General features: G+C 37.1%; 4 protein-coding genes across 4 annotated transcripts; 1 reads left to right on the top strand and 3 right to left on the bottom strand.

Moving 5' to 3' along the window:
* Positions 1 to 3,958: 3,958 nt before the first annotated feature.
* On the bottom strand, positions 3,959 to 6,422 carry EV154DRAFT_486896 (uncharacterized protein; the record flags this gene model as incomplete). Its single annotated transcript, XM_051598907.1, has 7 exons — positions 3,959 to 4,018; positions 4,055 to 4,117; positions 4,992 to 5,025; positions 5,066 to 5,171; positions 5,413 to 5,548; positions 5,733 to 5,771; positions 6,360 to 6,422. The coding sequence occupies 7 exons, from the start codon at positions 6,420 to 6,422 to the stop codon at positions 3,959 to 3,961; spliced, it is 501 nt and encodes a 166-aa protein (XP_051452010.1).
* A 1,282-nt stretch (positions 6,423 to 7,704) lies between these two features.
* EV154DRAFT_527186 (uncharacterized protein) lies at positions 7,705 to 9,088 on the top strand. Its single transcript, XM_051603457.1, has 4 exons — positions 7,705 to 8,003; positions 8,059 to 8,328; positions 8,390 to 8,473; positions 8,529 to 9,088. Exons 1-4 carry the CDS (start codon positions 7,742 to 7,744, stop codon positions 8,651 to 8,653), a joined length of 741 nt encoding a protein of 246 aa, XP_051452009.1. The 5' UTR covers positions 7,705 to 7,741; the 3' UTR covers positions 8,654 to 9,088.
* A 227-nt stretch (positions 9,089 to 9,315) lies between these two features.
* Positions 9,316 to 9,948, bottom strand: EV154DRAFT_486894 (uncharacterized protein; the record flags this gene model as incomplete). Its single annotated transcript, XM_051598906.1, has 1 exon — positions 9,316 to 9,948. The coding sequence occupies one exon, from the start codon at positions 9,946 to 9,948 to the stop codon at positions 9,316 to 9,318; it is 633 nt and encodes a 210-aa protein (XP_051452008.1).
* Positions 9,949 to 12,873: 2,925 nt separating this feature from the next.
* On the bottom strand, positions 12,874 to 15,839 carry EV154DRAFT_527172 (uncharacterized protein). The gene is made up of 9 exons (XM_051603456.1): positions 15,116 to 15,839; positions 14,840 to 15,051; positions 14,655 to 14,786; positions 14,420 to 14,596; positions 14,214 to 14,359; positions 14,045 to 14,159; positions 13,728 to 13,989; positions 13,442 to 13,664; positions 12,874 to 13,384 (listed from the first exon to the last, which is right to left on the bottom strand). The coding sequence occupies exons 1-9, from the start codon at positions 15,630 to 15,632 to the stop codon at positions 13,015 to 13,017; spliced, it is 2,154 nt and encodes a 717-aa protein (XP_051452007.1). The 5' UTR covers positions 15,633 to 15,839; the 3' UTR covers positions 12,874 to 13,014.
* Between the last annotated feature and the right edge of the window lie 1,949 nt (positions 15,840 to 17,788).

Below are 17,788 nucleotides of genomic sequence, written 5' to 3'. Positions count from 1 at the left end.
AAGATGGCTATAGCTTAATTCTAGCAGAACTAAATTGTTATTTTACATAATAGGTCCATAAGGCGTATGCTCTATACAAAACGTCGACCAAAAACGGTGCTCCTTTTGTTTTGGAACACTGTTGGCAAATCTTATCCGCTGAGCCAAAGTGGGCCATGTACAACATGCCTAAGCCTGTTGTAACTAAGAGAAAAAACAATGGCAGTCTTGAAGTCATTGAAGACACTGAGACGGGTTCTTCTTCTGGGGATGTAACACGCCCAATGGGGTGTAAAAAGCTGAAGGTACTCCAGCAGCGTGAGCGCCAAAACGAGGTAGGTGAAAGCATCGCCGCCCGTTTGAAGGATCTTCTGGAGTTGAACCAGAAGAAGTTACTTCAGAACAAGTTGGCTGTTCAAGTAACCAACAAGAAGATGAGGTTCGACAAGAGAGTTCGAGATGAAAGAATCATGTCGATGGATCTTTCGGTCATGACTGACCCTCGTAAGCGTGCGTACTTCGAGAAAAAACAGGAGAAAATCCTTTCTCAACCATCTGACGAATCGTCTGATGAAGAAGTAGAAGATGTGGTAGAAGATGTAGTAGAAGAAGTAGAAGAAGTAGAAGACGGATTAGAAGACTGATTGGAAGAAGACAAATAGAAACTTTTAAAAAATAAAAAAATAAAATTGAAACAAAGTACTACATATTGCCCTGTCTTTGCCAGTGATGCTCGATCAAGTCTTTTTTCAACTGATTATGTGTATCACTATCTTTTAAAGCAACCAAACGGCTCACCAAAGCAGCAAAGGCTTCGGGATCATTCATATCAGGGTAAGCTTGTCCATGAAAAGAATGCATGTGGTAGTCTGTTCCAAGATCCTGACCACGTTCGTTTTCTACAATCTTATTATGTAATATGATACATGTTTGCATAATGGCCTTGAGATCGATAAAGTCCCAAAGTCTAGCAGGCCATTTAATAATAGCAAAACGTGCTTGCAGTACACCAAATGCACGTTCTACGTCCTTTCGCACACTTTCTTGTGCCTTAGCAAAACACTATTAAAGTCCAAGTAAATTAGTTTTTTATAAATTATCTTTGTTACTCTTGGTACCTTCTCTTTTTGCGACGTAGGCACTGCAATTGTCTTCACCAAAGTCGACCAAGTTGGATAAATACCATCTGCGAGAAAGTACCCCTTATCGTATCTATTGCCATTGACGAAGAACTCGACTTCAGGAGCAACACCATGTATCAAGGGGTCAAATACATGGGAACGATTGATGACATTGATATCGTTCAATGATCCCGGAAGACCAAAAAAGCAATGCCAGATCCAAAGGTCTTGGGAAGCAACAGCTTCGAGAATCAATGTTGGCATTTTTTCTTTACCGGTATACATGCCATGCCAGGTAGTTGGGCAATTTTTCCACGTCCAGTGCATACAATCAATTGACCCCAACATACCCGGAAATCCTCTCTCTTCATTGATTGCCAAAAGATTCTTGACATCCTCGCTGTTTGGGGCTCTCAAATATTCGTCCCCATAAATTGCCACAATCGCATGGCAAAAGTGCTTCAATGACTCCATGGCTGTGGAATCAGCAAGTCTGATGTACTCATCAACGGAATCCGATGATACACCGTAAGCTAATTGACGCATAGCTGCGGTCACTTTCTGGATCGTTGAAAGTCCAGGCTTTCCAGCAGCATCCGGTTTTTGGGTGAAGTATTCATCCTTTAATCGAACTGCTTCGACAATTTCCAGAAACAGATCACGCTTCATTCTAAAACGACGACGAAACTGTTGGTCTGTATAAACAGGGTCATCGGAAAAGTAGTCGTTGAAAAGACGTTCATGCCCGGCAGCACGGTTTCTATTAACATAGCGGCGACCAGGAACGGATCCACCTCTCTTGGGTGTATCTTCGGTAAGTTGTATAAGATACTGAAGAGCTTCTTGGATAAGTTGATCTTCAATATCATTGTTGTCAATTATGTCAAAGTTATTACTCATTTTTGTAACAAAAAAATTTAAAAAAGAACAGAAAAGAAAATAAAATCAGGAACGGGATTATAAATTTAGCTACAACCGTTGGGGTCGATCTGTTCTATTTTATTTTAACAGATGGAAAACAGTCCTATTTTACATTTGGAATTCAAAAACCGTTGGGGATGCTCTAAGTGACTTTTTGCAAAACATCCGGACAATTAATCCACCTACTGTATATACTAAATGTAAAGATATAGGTGATGTGATAAATATAATAATAAATACAGCCACACCAAATTAGGAACAATACGATTTTTAAATTTTTGTAATGCCGAAAATTGAGACATATTTTAAGATGCACTTTTGACTATCTGAAACTCGCTCAATCATGATGAAAGTATATTGAATTGTTGCTTGACATGGATACTTTAATAAAATGTAAAAAAAAAAAACAATTCAGAATCTTGTTGCCCCTCCTTTAGCTTCAATGACAGCTCGACATCGGTTTGGCATACTGTCAACTAATCGAGTAGCCAGATCGATGCTGATATCATTCCATGCTACTTCTAAACATGCCCTCAAATCATCAACATTGTTAATACGGGCCCTTTTATCACTTATAAGAGCCTCAAGTGAATGCCAAATATGCTCAATCGGATTCAAATCAGGGCTTTGAGCGGGCCAGTAATCAAAGCGCCTGATTGAATGTGTGTTCTTCCACCACGTTGTGTAAGCTCCAGTATGGCAACTGGCACCGTCCTTTTGGAATATACAATCCCTGTCCTCCTTCTCACACAGTTCAGTAAACCAAGGGTGAAACTTTGACGTCAAAATGTTGACGTACGCCGTCTGATCTACATTGCCATCAATGAAGACTAAAGGCCCAAAACCACCGGCCCAAAAACAGCTCCAAATCATGACGCTTCCCTTACCCCACTTGGTTGTTTCGACAATATGATCTTTCTTATACCTCTCACCAACCTTACGATGAACTCTGACACCACCATCATTGCCTTCGACCGTAAATCGCGACTCGTCCGACCAGACAACACCTCTCCATTGTTCGGTGGTCCAATGAACCCGTTCCTTCGCCCATCGAAGTCTTTTTTTTGTGAACTTCGGTTAGCCTTGGCTTATGTGCTGCGAAGTAAGAACCAAAGCCTATTTGTCTCAAATAATGTATCAAAGTAGCTCTGCAAATGTCAATATGGTGAAGTTTAATTTGAACGTTTATTTTATCGTAAGACGCAAACGGCTCGCGTCTTGTTATTGCTTCTAGCCGTCTTAGATCTCTGTCATTCATTTTTTTAGGTGCACCTTTTGGTCTTTCAGGAAGGGGTGATTCACTTTCCTTAATTCTCTTAATGATGCCTTGCACTGTTGCCTTCGGAATGCCAACCTCTTCTGAAATGCGACTCATTGAGTAGTCCACCTTATGCAACCAATAAACGCCCCAATTATTTTTTTCTTCGCGTTTTAAATATGTTGTGTGGGTTGTGTTAGATAGTTCTGAAATGGTCATTTTGAAATCAATAAGTAATCTTTTATGTAAATGTAAAAAATAGGGAAAGAAAATTTCGAAAATCGTGCAAAAAATTTGAACTGTATTGTTCCTAATTGGGTGTGGCTGTATGATGATGATGATGATAATAATAATGATGGTGAATAATGTTATCGATATGGAATAGGTGAACCCAAAGTGGTGTTATGTTGTATATAATAAAGTGGCGTTACACCTTTTGTGGAAATAATTGGCACACACCGCAAAAAAAAATGGCACACTTTTTTTTTCTCTTTTGGCACACATGAAATTTTTAATTGGCACAATAGACAAATTTGTTAAGTCACATTTTATTTTTTTGATTGCACTGTGGCAATCTGCTATATTGTTGCTACATTAAATAAATCCATATTTATGACATCAATACATTAAGAATGATTAAGCAATCAAATACCCAATATAGATAGTTAGTACTATCATATCACAAGGTTACAAGAACACAGTGACTAAGGCTTACTAAAGATATGGAAGTACAATGTGTCTACAATGACAGTAATTCCAAGTGTAACATATTTACAAAATAAGCAGTTAAAGGTAACAGGATACACACTGGGAAAATGGTAACAACTTCAAAGATACACTAAAGATAGCGGTACAGCAGATAGTCTTTTTTATATAAATACTTAGTCATTTTATTTCATAATAAAGACAATCTTATAAACAGTCTCAAATTACTTAAATACCGCCTTATAATTTTACTTACCTCAAAACACAACATGCACAAAAATTATGGCACAAAGTGTGCCAAAGTTAAAGTGGAAGTTTGTCTCGACAAACTTGCCATTTTGAATCAGAATATTGGCAGAACCCCTGCAAATCACTGAAGAGAATGCTGTTACAAGCATCGGATATTCTTGTGGTAAGCGTTTCCTTTTCTAAAAGTTTTTCCCTCTTCAATTTACTCTTGACAACCGACCGAAATTGTTTAATCGGATTTAGTTCAGGTGAATAAGGGGGAAGGTAAACACAGCCGTATCCACGGTTAACGATGTACCTTTCAATATCGACATTTTTATGAATAGGAACATTATCCATGACAATATAAAAGCCCTTAAATTGCTCGTTCTGATCCAACACATTAAGAGTACTAGCGATGAAGTTAAAGTAATGGCCAGTAACAGTGCCTGTTGTTTTGATTGGGGCAGTAGATCCAGAGGCCGTAGATGGTGTCTTAAGTAGTTTTTGTTTCTTTGAGACTGATTGATAGGGTCTTCTTACTTTCACGTTAATGATTCCATGGGGAGATATAGCACCCAAAATGGTTGTCGTTTGTGCCCTTGTTATAGGCGTCTCAACGATGGCTCTTTCCCCTTTTTTAGACCAAGCCATAGTCCTCTTACACAGTGGCGGACTGGGTGGTAAAACCCCGCAACATGTGGTAAAAACCCGCAACATTTGGTGGTAAAAACGTCCATTTTATACCACCGAATGTTGCGGAATTGTGGTTCATTTACCACCGGATGTGGTAAAACTCCAAAATTATACCACCTAATATTGCGGGTTTTTGCTACATGTTGCGTGTTTTTACCACCTAGTGTTGCGGGTTTCTTCCGCATGTTGCGTATTTATACCACTTCTAGTAGCTACTAAATTCCACTTGATGCGTCTTTTTACCATAATATAGCGTCCTTTCACTCAAAACGTAGTACGTACGTTATTACATCACTTTAACTATATTATTATTGATGCTGATGAACCTTTATACTGTTGTGCAATCAAGAAATACATTATATAATAAAAAAGCAGGGTTTAAATGAAAACGTTTTATTTTATTCAATTTTTATTTTGTATTTTACTTTATTTATTATAATTTTTGTACATATCATCTCCAAATTGATAAGGTACACTTACCTCCGTAATACTTCTTGCACTTACCTCCATAATACTTCTTGCACTTACTATTAACGGGCCCAATTAACACCATACTAGCCAAATAGCCGCCTATAGATACAGGTAACATTCGAGAGTCCCGCGAGATGTAGCAGTATATAGACCAAATTATTTTATCAGCCTAAAAAAAAATGCAGCCTAAAAGAAAAAATTGCAGCCTAAAAGAAAAATTTACAGCCTAAAGAAAAAAATATAGCCTAATTGAAAAATTTTCACAGCCTAAACCTGCTTTTCAAGTCCAAAGACGGCTCGAAATCTATACAACTCTTTAGAAAAACCGTATTGGAAATTCAAATGATAATTACCTTCAGCATATGACAATGTATACACACAAATTCTTGGTACTTTAAAGTGTAATGACATAATAATAATTTGTATTTCATATGTCATATTTACCTAGTTTGTATAATCTACGGTATCTATTACTTAGGGCCCTCGCAAGCACATCAAACTATTTTTTAAAGTTCCCGATTAAGGACATTAATTTTTTTTTTTTTTTTGAAAGGTTACTTCAGACTTCCAAAAGAAATCTTTTTCTGAAATCCATGACGTTGCTTTTTAAATGACCCAATTTGAATGATTAATAACAAAGTTTTTGCAGATTACTAAAATATCTGTTCCTTTATTTTTTAAAAACAAAATTTCAGTTTAACCGATTTTTTTATTATATTTTAAAAAGATAAAAATTACAGTTTAAGAATGATGACCCCACAACAAATTGCGTTTATCGTGTCTCAGTTGCAGCTCCTAATAGTTCGAATCAACGAAGAATCTGAATCTCTCGAAGAAGATAGAATGGAAATTCTTAATTCTACGGGACAACACCTCGTAGAAAATATGACGACTCTTCATTCCAGTAGAGAGGATGGAACAGGTACGTCAGTGGGAATCTGTGCAGCAGACGGAGGGTTTACTCTGGGTCCGCCTCTTACCACAGGAGGGTTTGGGCGTTGGCCATTAATGAAATCAGCACTTGAATAATTTTGGAAACTCATATCTGTAAAATAAAATGGAGATGTTAGAAAAAAAGTAAATCGATAAAAATGAAAGGCTCTTATTGAAAAATAAACAACATTTGTGATTTCAGTAATCGGATTTGGACATTAAATAATCTGATAGAAGGTTTTTGGGGCCTGCAGATTTTAATTCTTCGTTTGGACAATTCGGATTTTTTAGCACTGAAAATATTCAATGCTGTTATTAATCGTCCATATATATTATTAAAATTTTAAAAGATTCTATTTGGAAAAACTGTAACCTTTCACAAAAATGTCCTTAATCGGGATCTTTAAAAAATAGTTTGATGTGCTTGCGAGGGCCCTTAAATAACAGCACTTACAACACGAAGCAGAATTCCGGGCTGCCTTAAAAAAATTATAAGAGAAAGAAAGGGAGAAAACTAAATGAACAAATTTATTAATCAATAGCAAATTATTTAAAGTGCGAATCACGCTAAAACATCTTCTACAGTAGCTGATTGTAACACTTTTTTGTAGAAGCACATCATCCATTTTTCTACGGATTTGCTCCTTATTGGTCAAAGAAGAGTTATATTATTATATTAAAATTACTGGAATCGTAACTACGCAGTCACAAGGCGAGCTAATTTTCAGTCACAAAAGTTACAAAAGTTAGGATTTTTAATGGGGGTGCGGGGGTTTCCCCCGCAAGAGGGGTGGGGGGTTTGGGGGGAGGGGGAACCCCTCCCCCCAAGAATACGGCCCATAGGATTAGCATGAAAGAGCTTATATCTTATAAAACATTATTTTTTGTTTTTTTTTTTTAGCATTGTAATTTTTAAGCAGTGATAAAAAAAAATTGGGGGTGCGGGGGAACCCCTCCACCCAAGAATACGGCCCATAGGATTAGCATGAAAGAGCTTATATCTTATAAAACAGTATTTTTTTTTTTTTTTTTTAGCAGTGTAATTTTTAAGCTGTGATAAAAAAAATTGGGGGGTGCAGGGGTTTCCCCCGCAAGAGGGGAGGGTGGTTTGGGGGGAGGGGGAACCCCTCCACCCAAGAATACGGTCCATAGGATTAGCATGAAATATCCACCATAGAAGACGACACTCAGACAAAAAATAAATCATTAAGACTGCTTTTGCCTGCAAATTTTTTGTAATCTAAATGATTGTTTAGGCCCCGAGTGTCATAAGTGTCATAAGTGTCGTAAGTCCTATTAAACTCAACCACACCTTGGAGGACTGCTAATATACAATAAAAAAAATTTTACATGGGAGGGGGGGGGGCATACTACACCATAGCACCTTTTTCTGTTGTTACTATTTTACTATATTGTTATTATAATTCAAATGCCTTTGCAAAACTATTCCGAAGAAAGTAGACAACTCATCAGTGATTTTGACGCTCGAATGAGAGACTTGGTTCAAGAGACAGTTGAAAAGTTAATGCTGGCAGAAAACATTTCTAAGGCCGAGGCTGAAGAGGCCATTGAATTTAATCGTGAAGCAACGCAAGTAGTCTTTCGTAAACGTAAAAGCCCTTACAACGCTTTTACAGAAAAGTTTTCAGCAACTAGGAAAATGGATACTACTGCAGATGTTCAATCCGAAGGTATACTAAACTCACCGTAAATGCTAATTATATCTAATTGTTTGTACGTTTATAGGCTTAATCGCTTTTCAAAAAAATGCGTCTACGCTATACAAAGCATTGAACCCAGCAGAAAAGGCTGCATTGGTAACCGATTATCAACCTGTTAGTAAGCTTACTTCTGAGAAAAAGCACCTGCACCATCTGGAAGCAGTCTCAGAGATGAAGAAAATAATTCACTCCTACAATGCTCTCTGTGGTTCGGACTTCCTCGTTATCAGTGTATTTCCATTAAACGAAAAATCTGGTAATGTTCGTTTGATTATGCATATGCTAACTGCTGGAGGTAAGTCAAATATATTGGGGAGTGTATAGAACAAGCAGCTTACATTATTTTTAAACAAAAGAGCACTGTCTAAGTCTGAAAGACACGATGGGCAGCGAGTTGTCGGCTTTCTTGAAAAAGAGGAACCATGATGCGAACGAGAGAAGTATGTTTTCGTTTAAATTAGATTACTAAAATTATTACTTACATGTTAAAATAAGTATCTAAGCCATATAGTCAGAACGGCAATCTCTTGAGAAAAGAGTATAGTCAAAGAATTTTAGAGTTGTATCGTCAGTTTCCCCTACTACACAAGATTGACACTCTTACTGACATTTTACATTAGATACTCATCCAAGCGCAAAATTTGCTAAAGCATTTCCGTTCCAGAAGTTCAAGGATCAAACTGCTGATCTGAAGATGTTTGGGTGGCCCGAAGATGTCCCAGTTAGAAGGGCCCATGAGCAAACATCTGGCCAAATGCACCTCGTCCTTGAGGCAATTAAAGAAAATAAGATTTCTTTTGCTGTACCAGGTGCAGAAGCAGTTGATACAACTCCGGCTACGCTGGAAGTTTCTTCGCCTGACCTTGCCCATTAACAAAGGTAATTATATCCTTTCTTTTTCCTCGTTTAAATAAATTTAAATACATTTAATACTTGATTTGTTGGGATACTTTTTATTTTGCGTTTTACGTCTTGAATCCCATAAAGAATAAACTGAAATAAAGAATAAACTGAAATAAAGAATAAACTGAAGTAAAGAATAAACTGAAGTAAAGAATAAACTGAAATAAAGAACAGACTGTGGAAATAAAGAACAGACTGTGGAAATAAAGAACAAACTGACATAAATTTAAGATTTTATTAATCTTTCCACTTATAATTTTTTTGTTATAAAACTGCTATGTACAGTAACGTTGCTTTATATGTTGGTTGAGGCTGTGATAGCAGTTTTTTAACGTTTTTCTTTAACAACAATATTTTATTTGACAATATATACACTATCTTATTGGGTATAATAGTACCCTGTAAAAGCTTTGCAATAGGCTTTAAGTAAACAGTTGAATTTAGACGTTGGAGTAGTCCAGAACTTCTGACAGATATTCATATGCTCGCGAGTATAGCTATTGCTGGAATAAACGGCGCTTAAAGGAGACGTCGAGTTAAAAAAAACTTCATGCTCGAAGTATAATTCGTAATTGCGTACTTCATGGGTCATGAGTGCGAAAGTTAGAAACTCCCAGTAGCTTGAGTCGCATTGCCAGTTGTTAAGAGTTGGAAGAGACATAATTTGTCTAGACTTTTGAAGTTGTAATTGCCATTGTTTAAGGCTGGTCTGGTACGATGACACTAAATTACTTTTATCCAAAGACTTCGACTCTTCCATTGCTGAAGTCAAGAACACTGCGCATTTGGGTCTGGTTTTTTCAGCTGTAACTTTTTTATAGTATCTATGGTTGGCTTGTTTCCTTCCACCTAATGAAGGTCGCCCAACATTTGCAGGGGGAGAAGCATTGTGAAATTTAAGTGCATGTCTATTTCGGTTAGAGGTCGAAGAAAATTCTCTTGAACAAACAGAACAACGCGACTTGCTTACGCTACAGTTGTATTTATCATCTTTCGTTGTAAGTGAAGTCATTTGGTTAAAGTGCTAATCTTGTCTATTTAATACATAAAAAAAAGGTGTAAAAAGCAAATATTTTAGTTCTTTTAAATGCTCCTTTATGACTGTACGATACGGTGGAAGAGCAATCGACTATCCAATAATTGCGTCTGTTCTTTCATGTCGGGAGAGTCAAAAGATGATTAACTGAGCCACATGTCATGAGTAATATAGCAGCCGATGCTGCATGTAATAATTACGCTGTATATTATAACTTAGAGGCGTATGACAAACGTTATGTTTTATACTCGTTTGTAAGTAAAGCTCTCGTAACTATCAAAACTAGATACGCGCAGTACTACCAACGTCTGCAATTGACACATAAAAGGACTCGTAAGTGGAGGCATACGCTGTGAATTTATAACAATAAAATGATCATGACAATATATTATTACAATAAACATCTCCGAGCAAGCCTATTCTTCTCTACATGTTCTCATCCGAAATTTCAAATAACAAATATTAACTTACAGTGGCAGAGACAAGGCAACTTGTTGTTAGCGAGATGGGTGTGTTTATATTATACGCATTGTGTACATTGGCAAAGGCAATACACTATCTAAAACAGTTTGTTAGTTCTAGAGGAATTGTGATTACAATTTGTCAAGACAAAACAGTATACTTACTCCAAAGCTTAATTCGTTAAAACAAAAATATTTTACTGCCTAGAGATAACACGACGGGAAGGATATTAAAGCAAAGGCGGTACGTTTGATCGGAACACAGTAGTTACATAATCGGTATGTTAAAACTACTTGTTGCTAGCAAGGTGAGATGCCATGTAAGTTAAAAAGTGTAAGGGAGAAAAAAGTAAACAATCACAGGGTATGGGGCTGTAATCTTTCTAATAGAAAAAAAAATTATCTAATTCTATTGGACCGAACAAATGATTCGATTGCGCAATTATTCATCGATTGGATGAAAAAATTTTACTCTTGTATGTCCGATTTTTTTTTGGGATACCCCCCTCACTTTTTCTGAATTTCCTTTTTTTTTAAAAAAAATGGGCGATCTCTAGCTTTATTTTTAGCACACATGATCATTACTGCTTTTCAATATTCAACAAAAACAAAGAATAATAAATGTTTTCAAGTATAGAAGATCTCATTTTTTTTTATAGTTATATTCAAAATATACTATTTAAATGTGGATATAAATTTAGAGGTATATAATATCATTGGGTTGATCATACAACCAATTCAGTGATTTTTTTTTACATTTCCTTGCAAAATAAATTAGGGCCAATCAAATCCGAGGGATCTGCATATCCAGGAAGTGTCTGTATTGACCATTATACGATATTCTTCTTAATAAAAGTATACAAAAACTATACAGATCAAAAGAAATTAAGTTTCTATATACATGTAAATTTTAACTGTCTTTTTAACCTTTTGTTTTTGCATCTATTTTGATCATTTTCCGATTTCTTGGTTTTTCACACTGTAACATTGCAAATTAGTTTTTTACATGTAGAATAAGTCCCTTCTGATGAAAGTACTCTTTATTTGGTATTTTCTAAAACCTGTAAACATATAGTATATGATATAAGCTTTGAAATAAAAAAAAATATTGTCTATACATGTTTTTATATAAAAAACCCTTAAAAACGAATTATGTATTTTGAAAAATTATGCATAATATGTGGTTATACCTGTTGAAAAAAAAAAAGTATGTTTAATTTTGTATTCTTAAATGCAGTTATACTCTATTTTTTTGTAGCTTTCAGATGGTGCTAATACTTTTAGTGATTGTCTTTCCAGTTGTAGCATGAATGTCAAAAAAGAGCTTCAAAATGACAAATGATCCAAAAAAAACTTATACGTATACTATATACATCGCCCAAGCCATGAAACTTTTATATATTGATTTAAGTATAGTATTTAATTAATATTAAATGTAATTCGATGGTTTCTTGTAATATGAATTTAAATAATTCTGGTTTATAGTGTATTCAAATTCGACATTTATGAAATTAAGATTTTATTAATCCTTGCTGAAAAAAAAGCATGAGCCTAAAAAATGTCGTTTTATTAATCCATACTCGGGTGCCGCTTTTTTTTTTGCCCGAGCTTAAAATTAAATCTCTGGTAGAAGATCCATTTCCCCGGCGGCATTCAACAAATCCACCCCTTATCGTGATCGTACACGAGCCTAAAGTTTGTGCGTTTAATGATCCATGAAGGAATTAAGACATTGATATTAAGCTTAAAAGTTTATTATTTGTAATTTTTTTTTTTTATTATTGGTTTTCATTTTCTTCTCTACTTTCACTCTCTTCCATGTCTTCTTCCCCATCATCTTCATCCTCCTCTTCACCTTCAGAAACCAGCACCAAGTCTTCTTCATCCTCAACAACATCATCACCTTCAAAATCAACGGTAGGATCAAGGAGGTTGGCAGTGTCAGACTGGGGTTCAGAAGCAAAATTGATAGGAGGGCTGACTCCAAGCAGCACCAAGTATCGCATTGAGTGACTTTTCCATTTATTGCTCTGTTCCAGCTGTCTTTCCAATAAAGTTTTTACACCCTCCGAGATCCCCTTCTCCTCCGCAACACCCGTTCTCTCGAAATCTTCAGCAGCCCAACGCTTTGCCCTTGTGAGTTCCTCGATCTCCACCTCTATATTGGAGAATAGGTTGTGCGCTTCACGCTGTTTTAATGTGAGATGTTAATTATATTTCACACATATAGAGAAACATATAGAGAGTTTATAAGTTCATTTACCTTTAAGAGCTTAAGTTCCTCGTTAGCGTTCCTCACGCACAACCATGGTTCAGTCTTGGGGTGGAGATCGATCCCCCAAAATGGGCTATTTCCATCCAGGAAGGTAGCTGCAGTTATACCTTCCTCTACGATAAAGACTTTAGTGGCCTAAACTTCTAATAACAATTTTGTACTTACGGAATTCCTGGTTGTAGATGTCCAGCAGGTCATCCAGGAGTTTTCGTTGCTTTCCAAGGGCCTTGCCATGTTGACCTGCAAGCTTTGTACCTTATAACGTATTACAATATTTAAAATTTAATTATAACAACAAACAAAAAATTAGGACTTACCAATATGTCCAGATTTGAACATCAAGTTGGTGGTAAACTTGTAAGCTTGCAGGTTGGCTCGCATAGCATCCTTGAAAAGCAACTTTTTTCGTTGGACGAAATCCTCCCACAAGCCAAGGGAGAGCTGGGCAGTTTCAGCGGACAAGTCGGCATAGGCGTGGGGGACGAAATTAGGTATTGTTTGCCTAATTTCATCAAGGACCTTCTCCTGCTTCTTCTCGATATCTTTAATTTGTTGCATGAAGAAGGTCTCCCCAGCTACCTTGATACTACCATCACTGGCCGATACCGTTAATACACCATCTAATCTGTCAATGGCTGCATTACTGGTACCGGTAGAGTTCTCATACATTTTAACTCTGTGATAAAAAAGACATGTTAAATTTAGATATTTTTAGTGATCGTTTCATTATTACCTAAATCTGAACAAGATCGACTCCAAAAGATAAAATCTTGTTACAGATCCCAATGATGGTGGCAAATCACTCCAGATTTTGCTGCACGACTTGCCGCTTCGAGTCAACGCCAGATGCCTCTCCCAAGCCAACGAAATCTCCTCCTGGTTCACACCCTTCAACTTCACTAATCCTGCCGCCAGGATCTTCTTCGTACTTTTGTACTTCCCGTACAAGACACTTGCTATAAACCAAAATAACGTCGTTAGTGATATGCACCATTTCCTTTACAAAAACAACATCTTACCCATTCCCCATTTTTTTTCCATGTTACGATGGCGGATGGCCAACGTAAGAGTCAGCCTTCTGTTGGCCTGAGACATCGGACGTGTAATGGTGACGAATGGTCTGAGTGAAGACCATAAACGTTCCGATGCCTCGCCGTCAGTCCTGCCGTACGATTCAATGTTTTTAGGATTAAAGCTGGACTGACAGCTAATAACATGCGCATAAGCATGAAAAACGGGGAGTGCAAGAGTGCCGTTAGCAGTCAAGTACGGGAAGTGAGTCTATCATAAGAATACATTAGCATTTATGCATCAACAATATTGAATGAGATGTTACCGTCAACGACTTCTCCAAGACACAAATGATGTCGTACATCAAGTTTACTGGCGTCTTGATGCTGTCCTTGTCTTCTTGAAACAAGTCGTGGAGAACAGATAGTGGATATTTAAATCTTTAAATAGAAATTGTGGTTAGTATAAAATAATTTTAAATGTATACAACATACCCTTCACCACTATCCATATCCACCATCTTTAGGGTGAGGTCATGGCGCGCACACGAAGCAGCAAAAAGTCCTTTCACGGGATACAGTTTGGACTTATATGAAGCGCCATTACCTGCAGCTCTGAATGAGTTTTCGTTTAAAAGAGCCTATTGATCGTATTTTCTTGTCAGCAAGCCAAATCGTTTCTAACCTTTCATAATACTTACATCTTTTGGTGGTTTTTCCTTTTTATAGAGCTCAACAGATTCAGGCTTCACCCATGCGTTCTCCACAGTATCAATCGTAAATAATTCATCAAGAAGACTTGCTTTCGACTTACATTTCATACTAAAACATCCATCCATAGTGATGAAAATGCGATCCATAGGATGATTGGAGTCCCTCTATAAAACATGAAGAGGTTACGATCTCATTTGATTTTAATTTATTATGTAAACATACACTGGGACAAGCAGGACAGCACATTGCCAGGTCTTTCAAACCTGTTCGTTGATTGACCTCTTTATCGGCGGCCAAAAGAAGTCGGTTGTACATGTATAGTACATTTCTGCATATATTAGCTGACAAACAACTCTACTCAAACAGATTAGTAGATATATGAAGACTATCTTTACGATAATAAGTACCTGGACGGGGTTTCCCCTTAAGTTGTTGTACAACTTCGCAATACCCTCAGAAGAAGACTTCAGGGTGTTTCGAACTTCATTAAAGAAGCCCAACAAACCCAAGTGGATTGCACTTTTGGGGCTTGAGGGAGAAGAAGGAAACATACCCATCAACATTAATGCTTCTGCCAAGGGCTTACAGCTGCAGTAACAGACTGATACATCCTTGATAGCTATTTCAAAATTATATTCAGGGTTAGAGAATACTAGTATTTTGTCGAATATTTTGCTCCTTACCATGGAAAAAGTACATTCTGACGGTCTTTGTCAGAAGTACTTTTTCACTACATTGGCAATCGAATGCAACTGGCGAATCAATCTCGGTGGATGGCAAGCCACCTTGCTTGCCAACAAAGATCAAGTAGCTGGTACACAATGTTTTAAGTACATTGTACCATTGAGATTTCAAATCGACCTTTCTCTTTCTTTCAACAGAAGCCTTTTGCTCCTTGATTTCCTCAGGGGTCGGTTCATTAGAGTCATTACAATCGTTAGAATCAAAGATGTCCTCTTGTTTTTTTTGACGCTTTCTTCCGGGGCCGGCTCCCTGCTTGATTTCAATAACTTCAGATATATCTGTTGTCGTATGACGATCGTCAGGTGGGAGATCGTATTTAGGGCGACGAGTGTATTTGCGACGAGCAGGTTGCAACATAAAGATAGCATCTTCATCGAGTATAAGTTCGGGATCTAAAAGCGCAAGTCGTTTCATTTCTTCCAAACGTTTGTGTGTACTTCTTCTTGATTTTCCCATTGTTGTTGTTTTTAAAATTAAGTAAAGGTGAGAGGGGGTGGCTTCTTCCCGGCTGGGAGGTGCAAGTAAAGATCAATGGTCGTTCTTTAAAAAAAGTGGGTGGTGGTTAGTGTGCCAAAAATACCACTATAGTGTAGGTATTGGACTTATTGTAGTTGTCACATCTTCAAAATTAAACTCAAGTTATAGTGGTTAATGATAAATTTTAGAAAAACGATTAAATGCTTATTTAACGCATGGTATGCCCTCAGGTCTATTAAAATCATTTTAATCACAGAACTGGAGAGCCTTACGACACTTATGACACTTATGACACTCGGGGCCTAAACAATCATTTAGATTACAAAAAAATTGCAGGCAAAAGCAGTCTTAATGATTTATTTTTTGTCTGAGTGTCGTCTTCTGTGGTGGAAATATCTTATATCTTATAAAACAGTATTTTTTTTTTTTTTTTTTTTAGCAGTGTAATTTTTAAGCAGTGATAAAAAAATTGGGGGGAGGGGGAACCCCTCCACCCAAGAATACGGCCCATAAGATTAACGTTGTCCCTTTATTTTTTTTAAACATGTCAAATAATAGTGTAAACTGTGCGTCCTGTGGTCAAGAAGGACATAGTCGTAGATCCCACCGAGATTGTCCTTTAAATCCAGTAAACCTAAATACGAATGTAGGCATCTCTCTCTTTTTTTTTTTTTTTTTTTTATTTGAAAAGACTGACTTTTTTTTAGGTGCGATCTTCATTTAATAACAATAACAATGCACAAAGTAGCTCAACCTCAATTCCTGAGGTACAGCAAAAGACGAATATTTTTTTGAGCATTCTGACTAACGTTAATTCCAAACAGGATATGGAGGTAGACGAACCTGAGTTGATTTCAACTCATGAGCCAGTCCAAGGAAGAGTTGTCCGTTGTTCAACCTGTCAACAACTTGGGCATTTAAGAAGATCGAGCCGTTTGTGCCCCATGAACAGTAATCGTGCCAACCAGACTTAAAATCAAGCAAAGCAAACTGAAATACTGCCCAGTAGACATTGTTTGGGAAGAATGACGACTATGTGTTCTGAATGCAATGCATTCATGTGGGTCGAAGAAAGATCAGAAGGTGGTCTACATACTGCTAGATTTCAACTTTGCTGCGGGTTGGGTAAATACAAAGTGACACAATTTCACCCTACACCTGGACTTATATCCAACTTATTACGCGGAAATGATCAAAGAAGTAAGTAGTTTAAAAAACACATACGGTCTTACAACAATGCTTTAAGCTTCACGTCAATGGGTGTCAATTTGGACGAATCTGTTCAGAACTCTCGCGGCGGGGCCTATGCTTTCCGAATTCATGGCAGCATTTATCATCGAATTGGATCGTTGCTCCCATCCAACAATGTCGCACCATCATTTGCTCAAATTTATGTCTTCGATGCTGAACATGAGATTGAAAATAGACACCACGTTGCAAGCCATGTCGACATCAACACGTTAGGAGACTTACAAACTTTAATGCATGATATCAATCCTATAGTCAGAGACTTTAAGACGATGAACCAATGTTTGATTGAGAATCCAGATCACGTTGCAGATGTGGCAATGGTATTCCAGGCCGAAGGATTACCAGATCCAGGAAGATATAATTCACCAACTAATTCGACTGAAGTTGGGATATTAATTTTGGGAAGTGACAATAGACAGGAGGGAGATGAGATAAGGGTTAGGGATATTATTATTAGACCCCAAAATCAGGGACAACTTAAGAGTATCAACGAGTTAAACCAGATCTACGATTCTATGTCTTACGCCTTAATCTTCCCAACGGGTCAATCGGGATGGCATAAATCATGCGTATCTGAAAGCGGTTTAAAAGTCACCACCATGCAATTTTATAGTTTTTATCTTATGTTTAGAAGCTGTGGACATGATCTCCACCTTTATGGAAAACTTTTCCATCAGTTTATTGTGGATATGTACGCTAAGATTGAGCAATTTCGTTTAAATTTTATTAGACATAACCAGTCAAGTCTTCGAACTGAACTCTACCATGGATTACAAGATGCGGTCGCACACGATGACAATGATACGAGCTCTCTTGGTCGTAAAATTATTCTTCCAAGCTCCTTCATTGGTGGCCCACGACATATGTCCCAGTTGTATCAAGAT

Source organism: Mucor mucedo (assembly GCF_025094135.1).
Source record: "Mucor mucedo strain NRRL 3635 chromosome Unknown EV154scaffold_161, whole genome shotgun sequence".
NCBI lineage: Eukaryota > Fungi > Mucoromycota > Mucoromycetes > Mucorales > Mucoraceae > Mucor > Mucor mucedo.
Note: the sequence above shows the minus strand (reverse complement) of the source record. Positions and strands in the feature narration are given on the sequence as shown.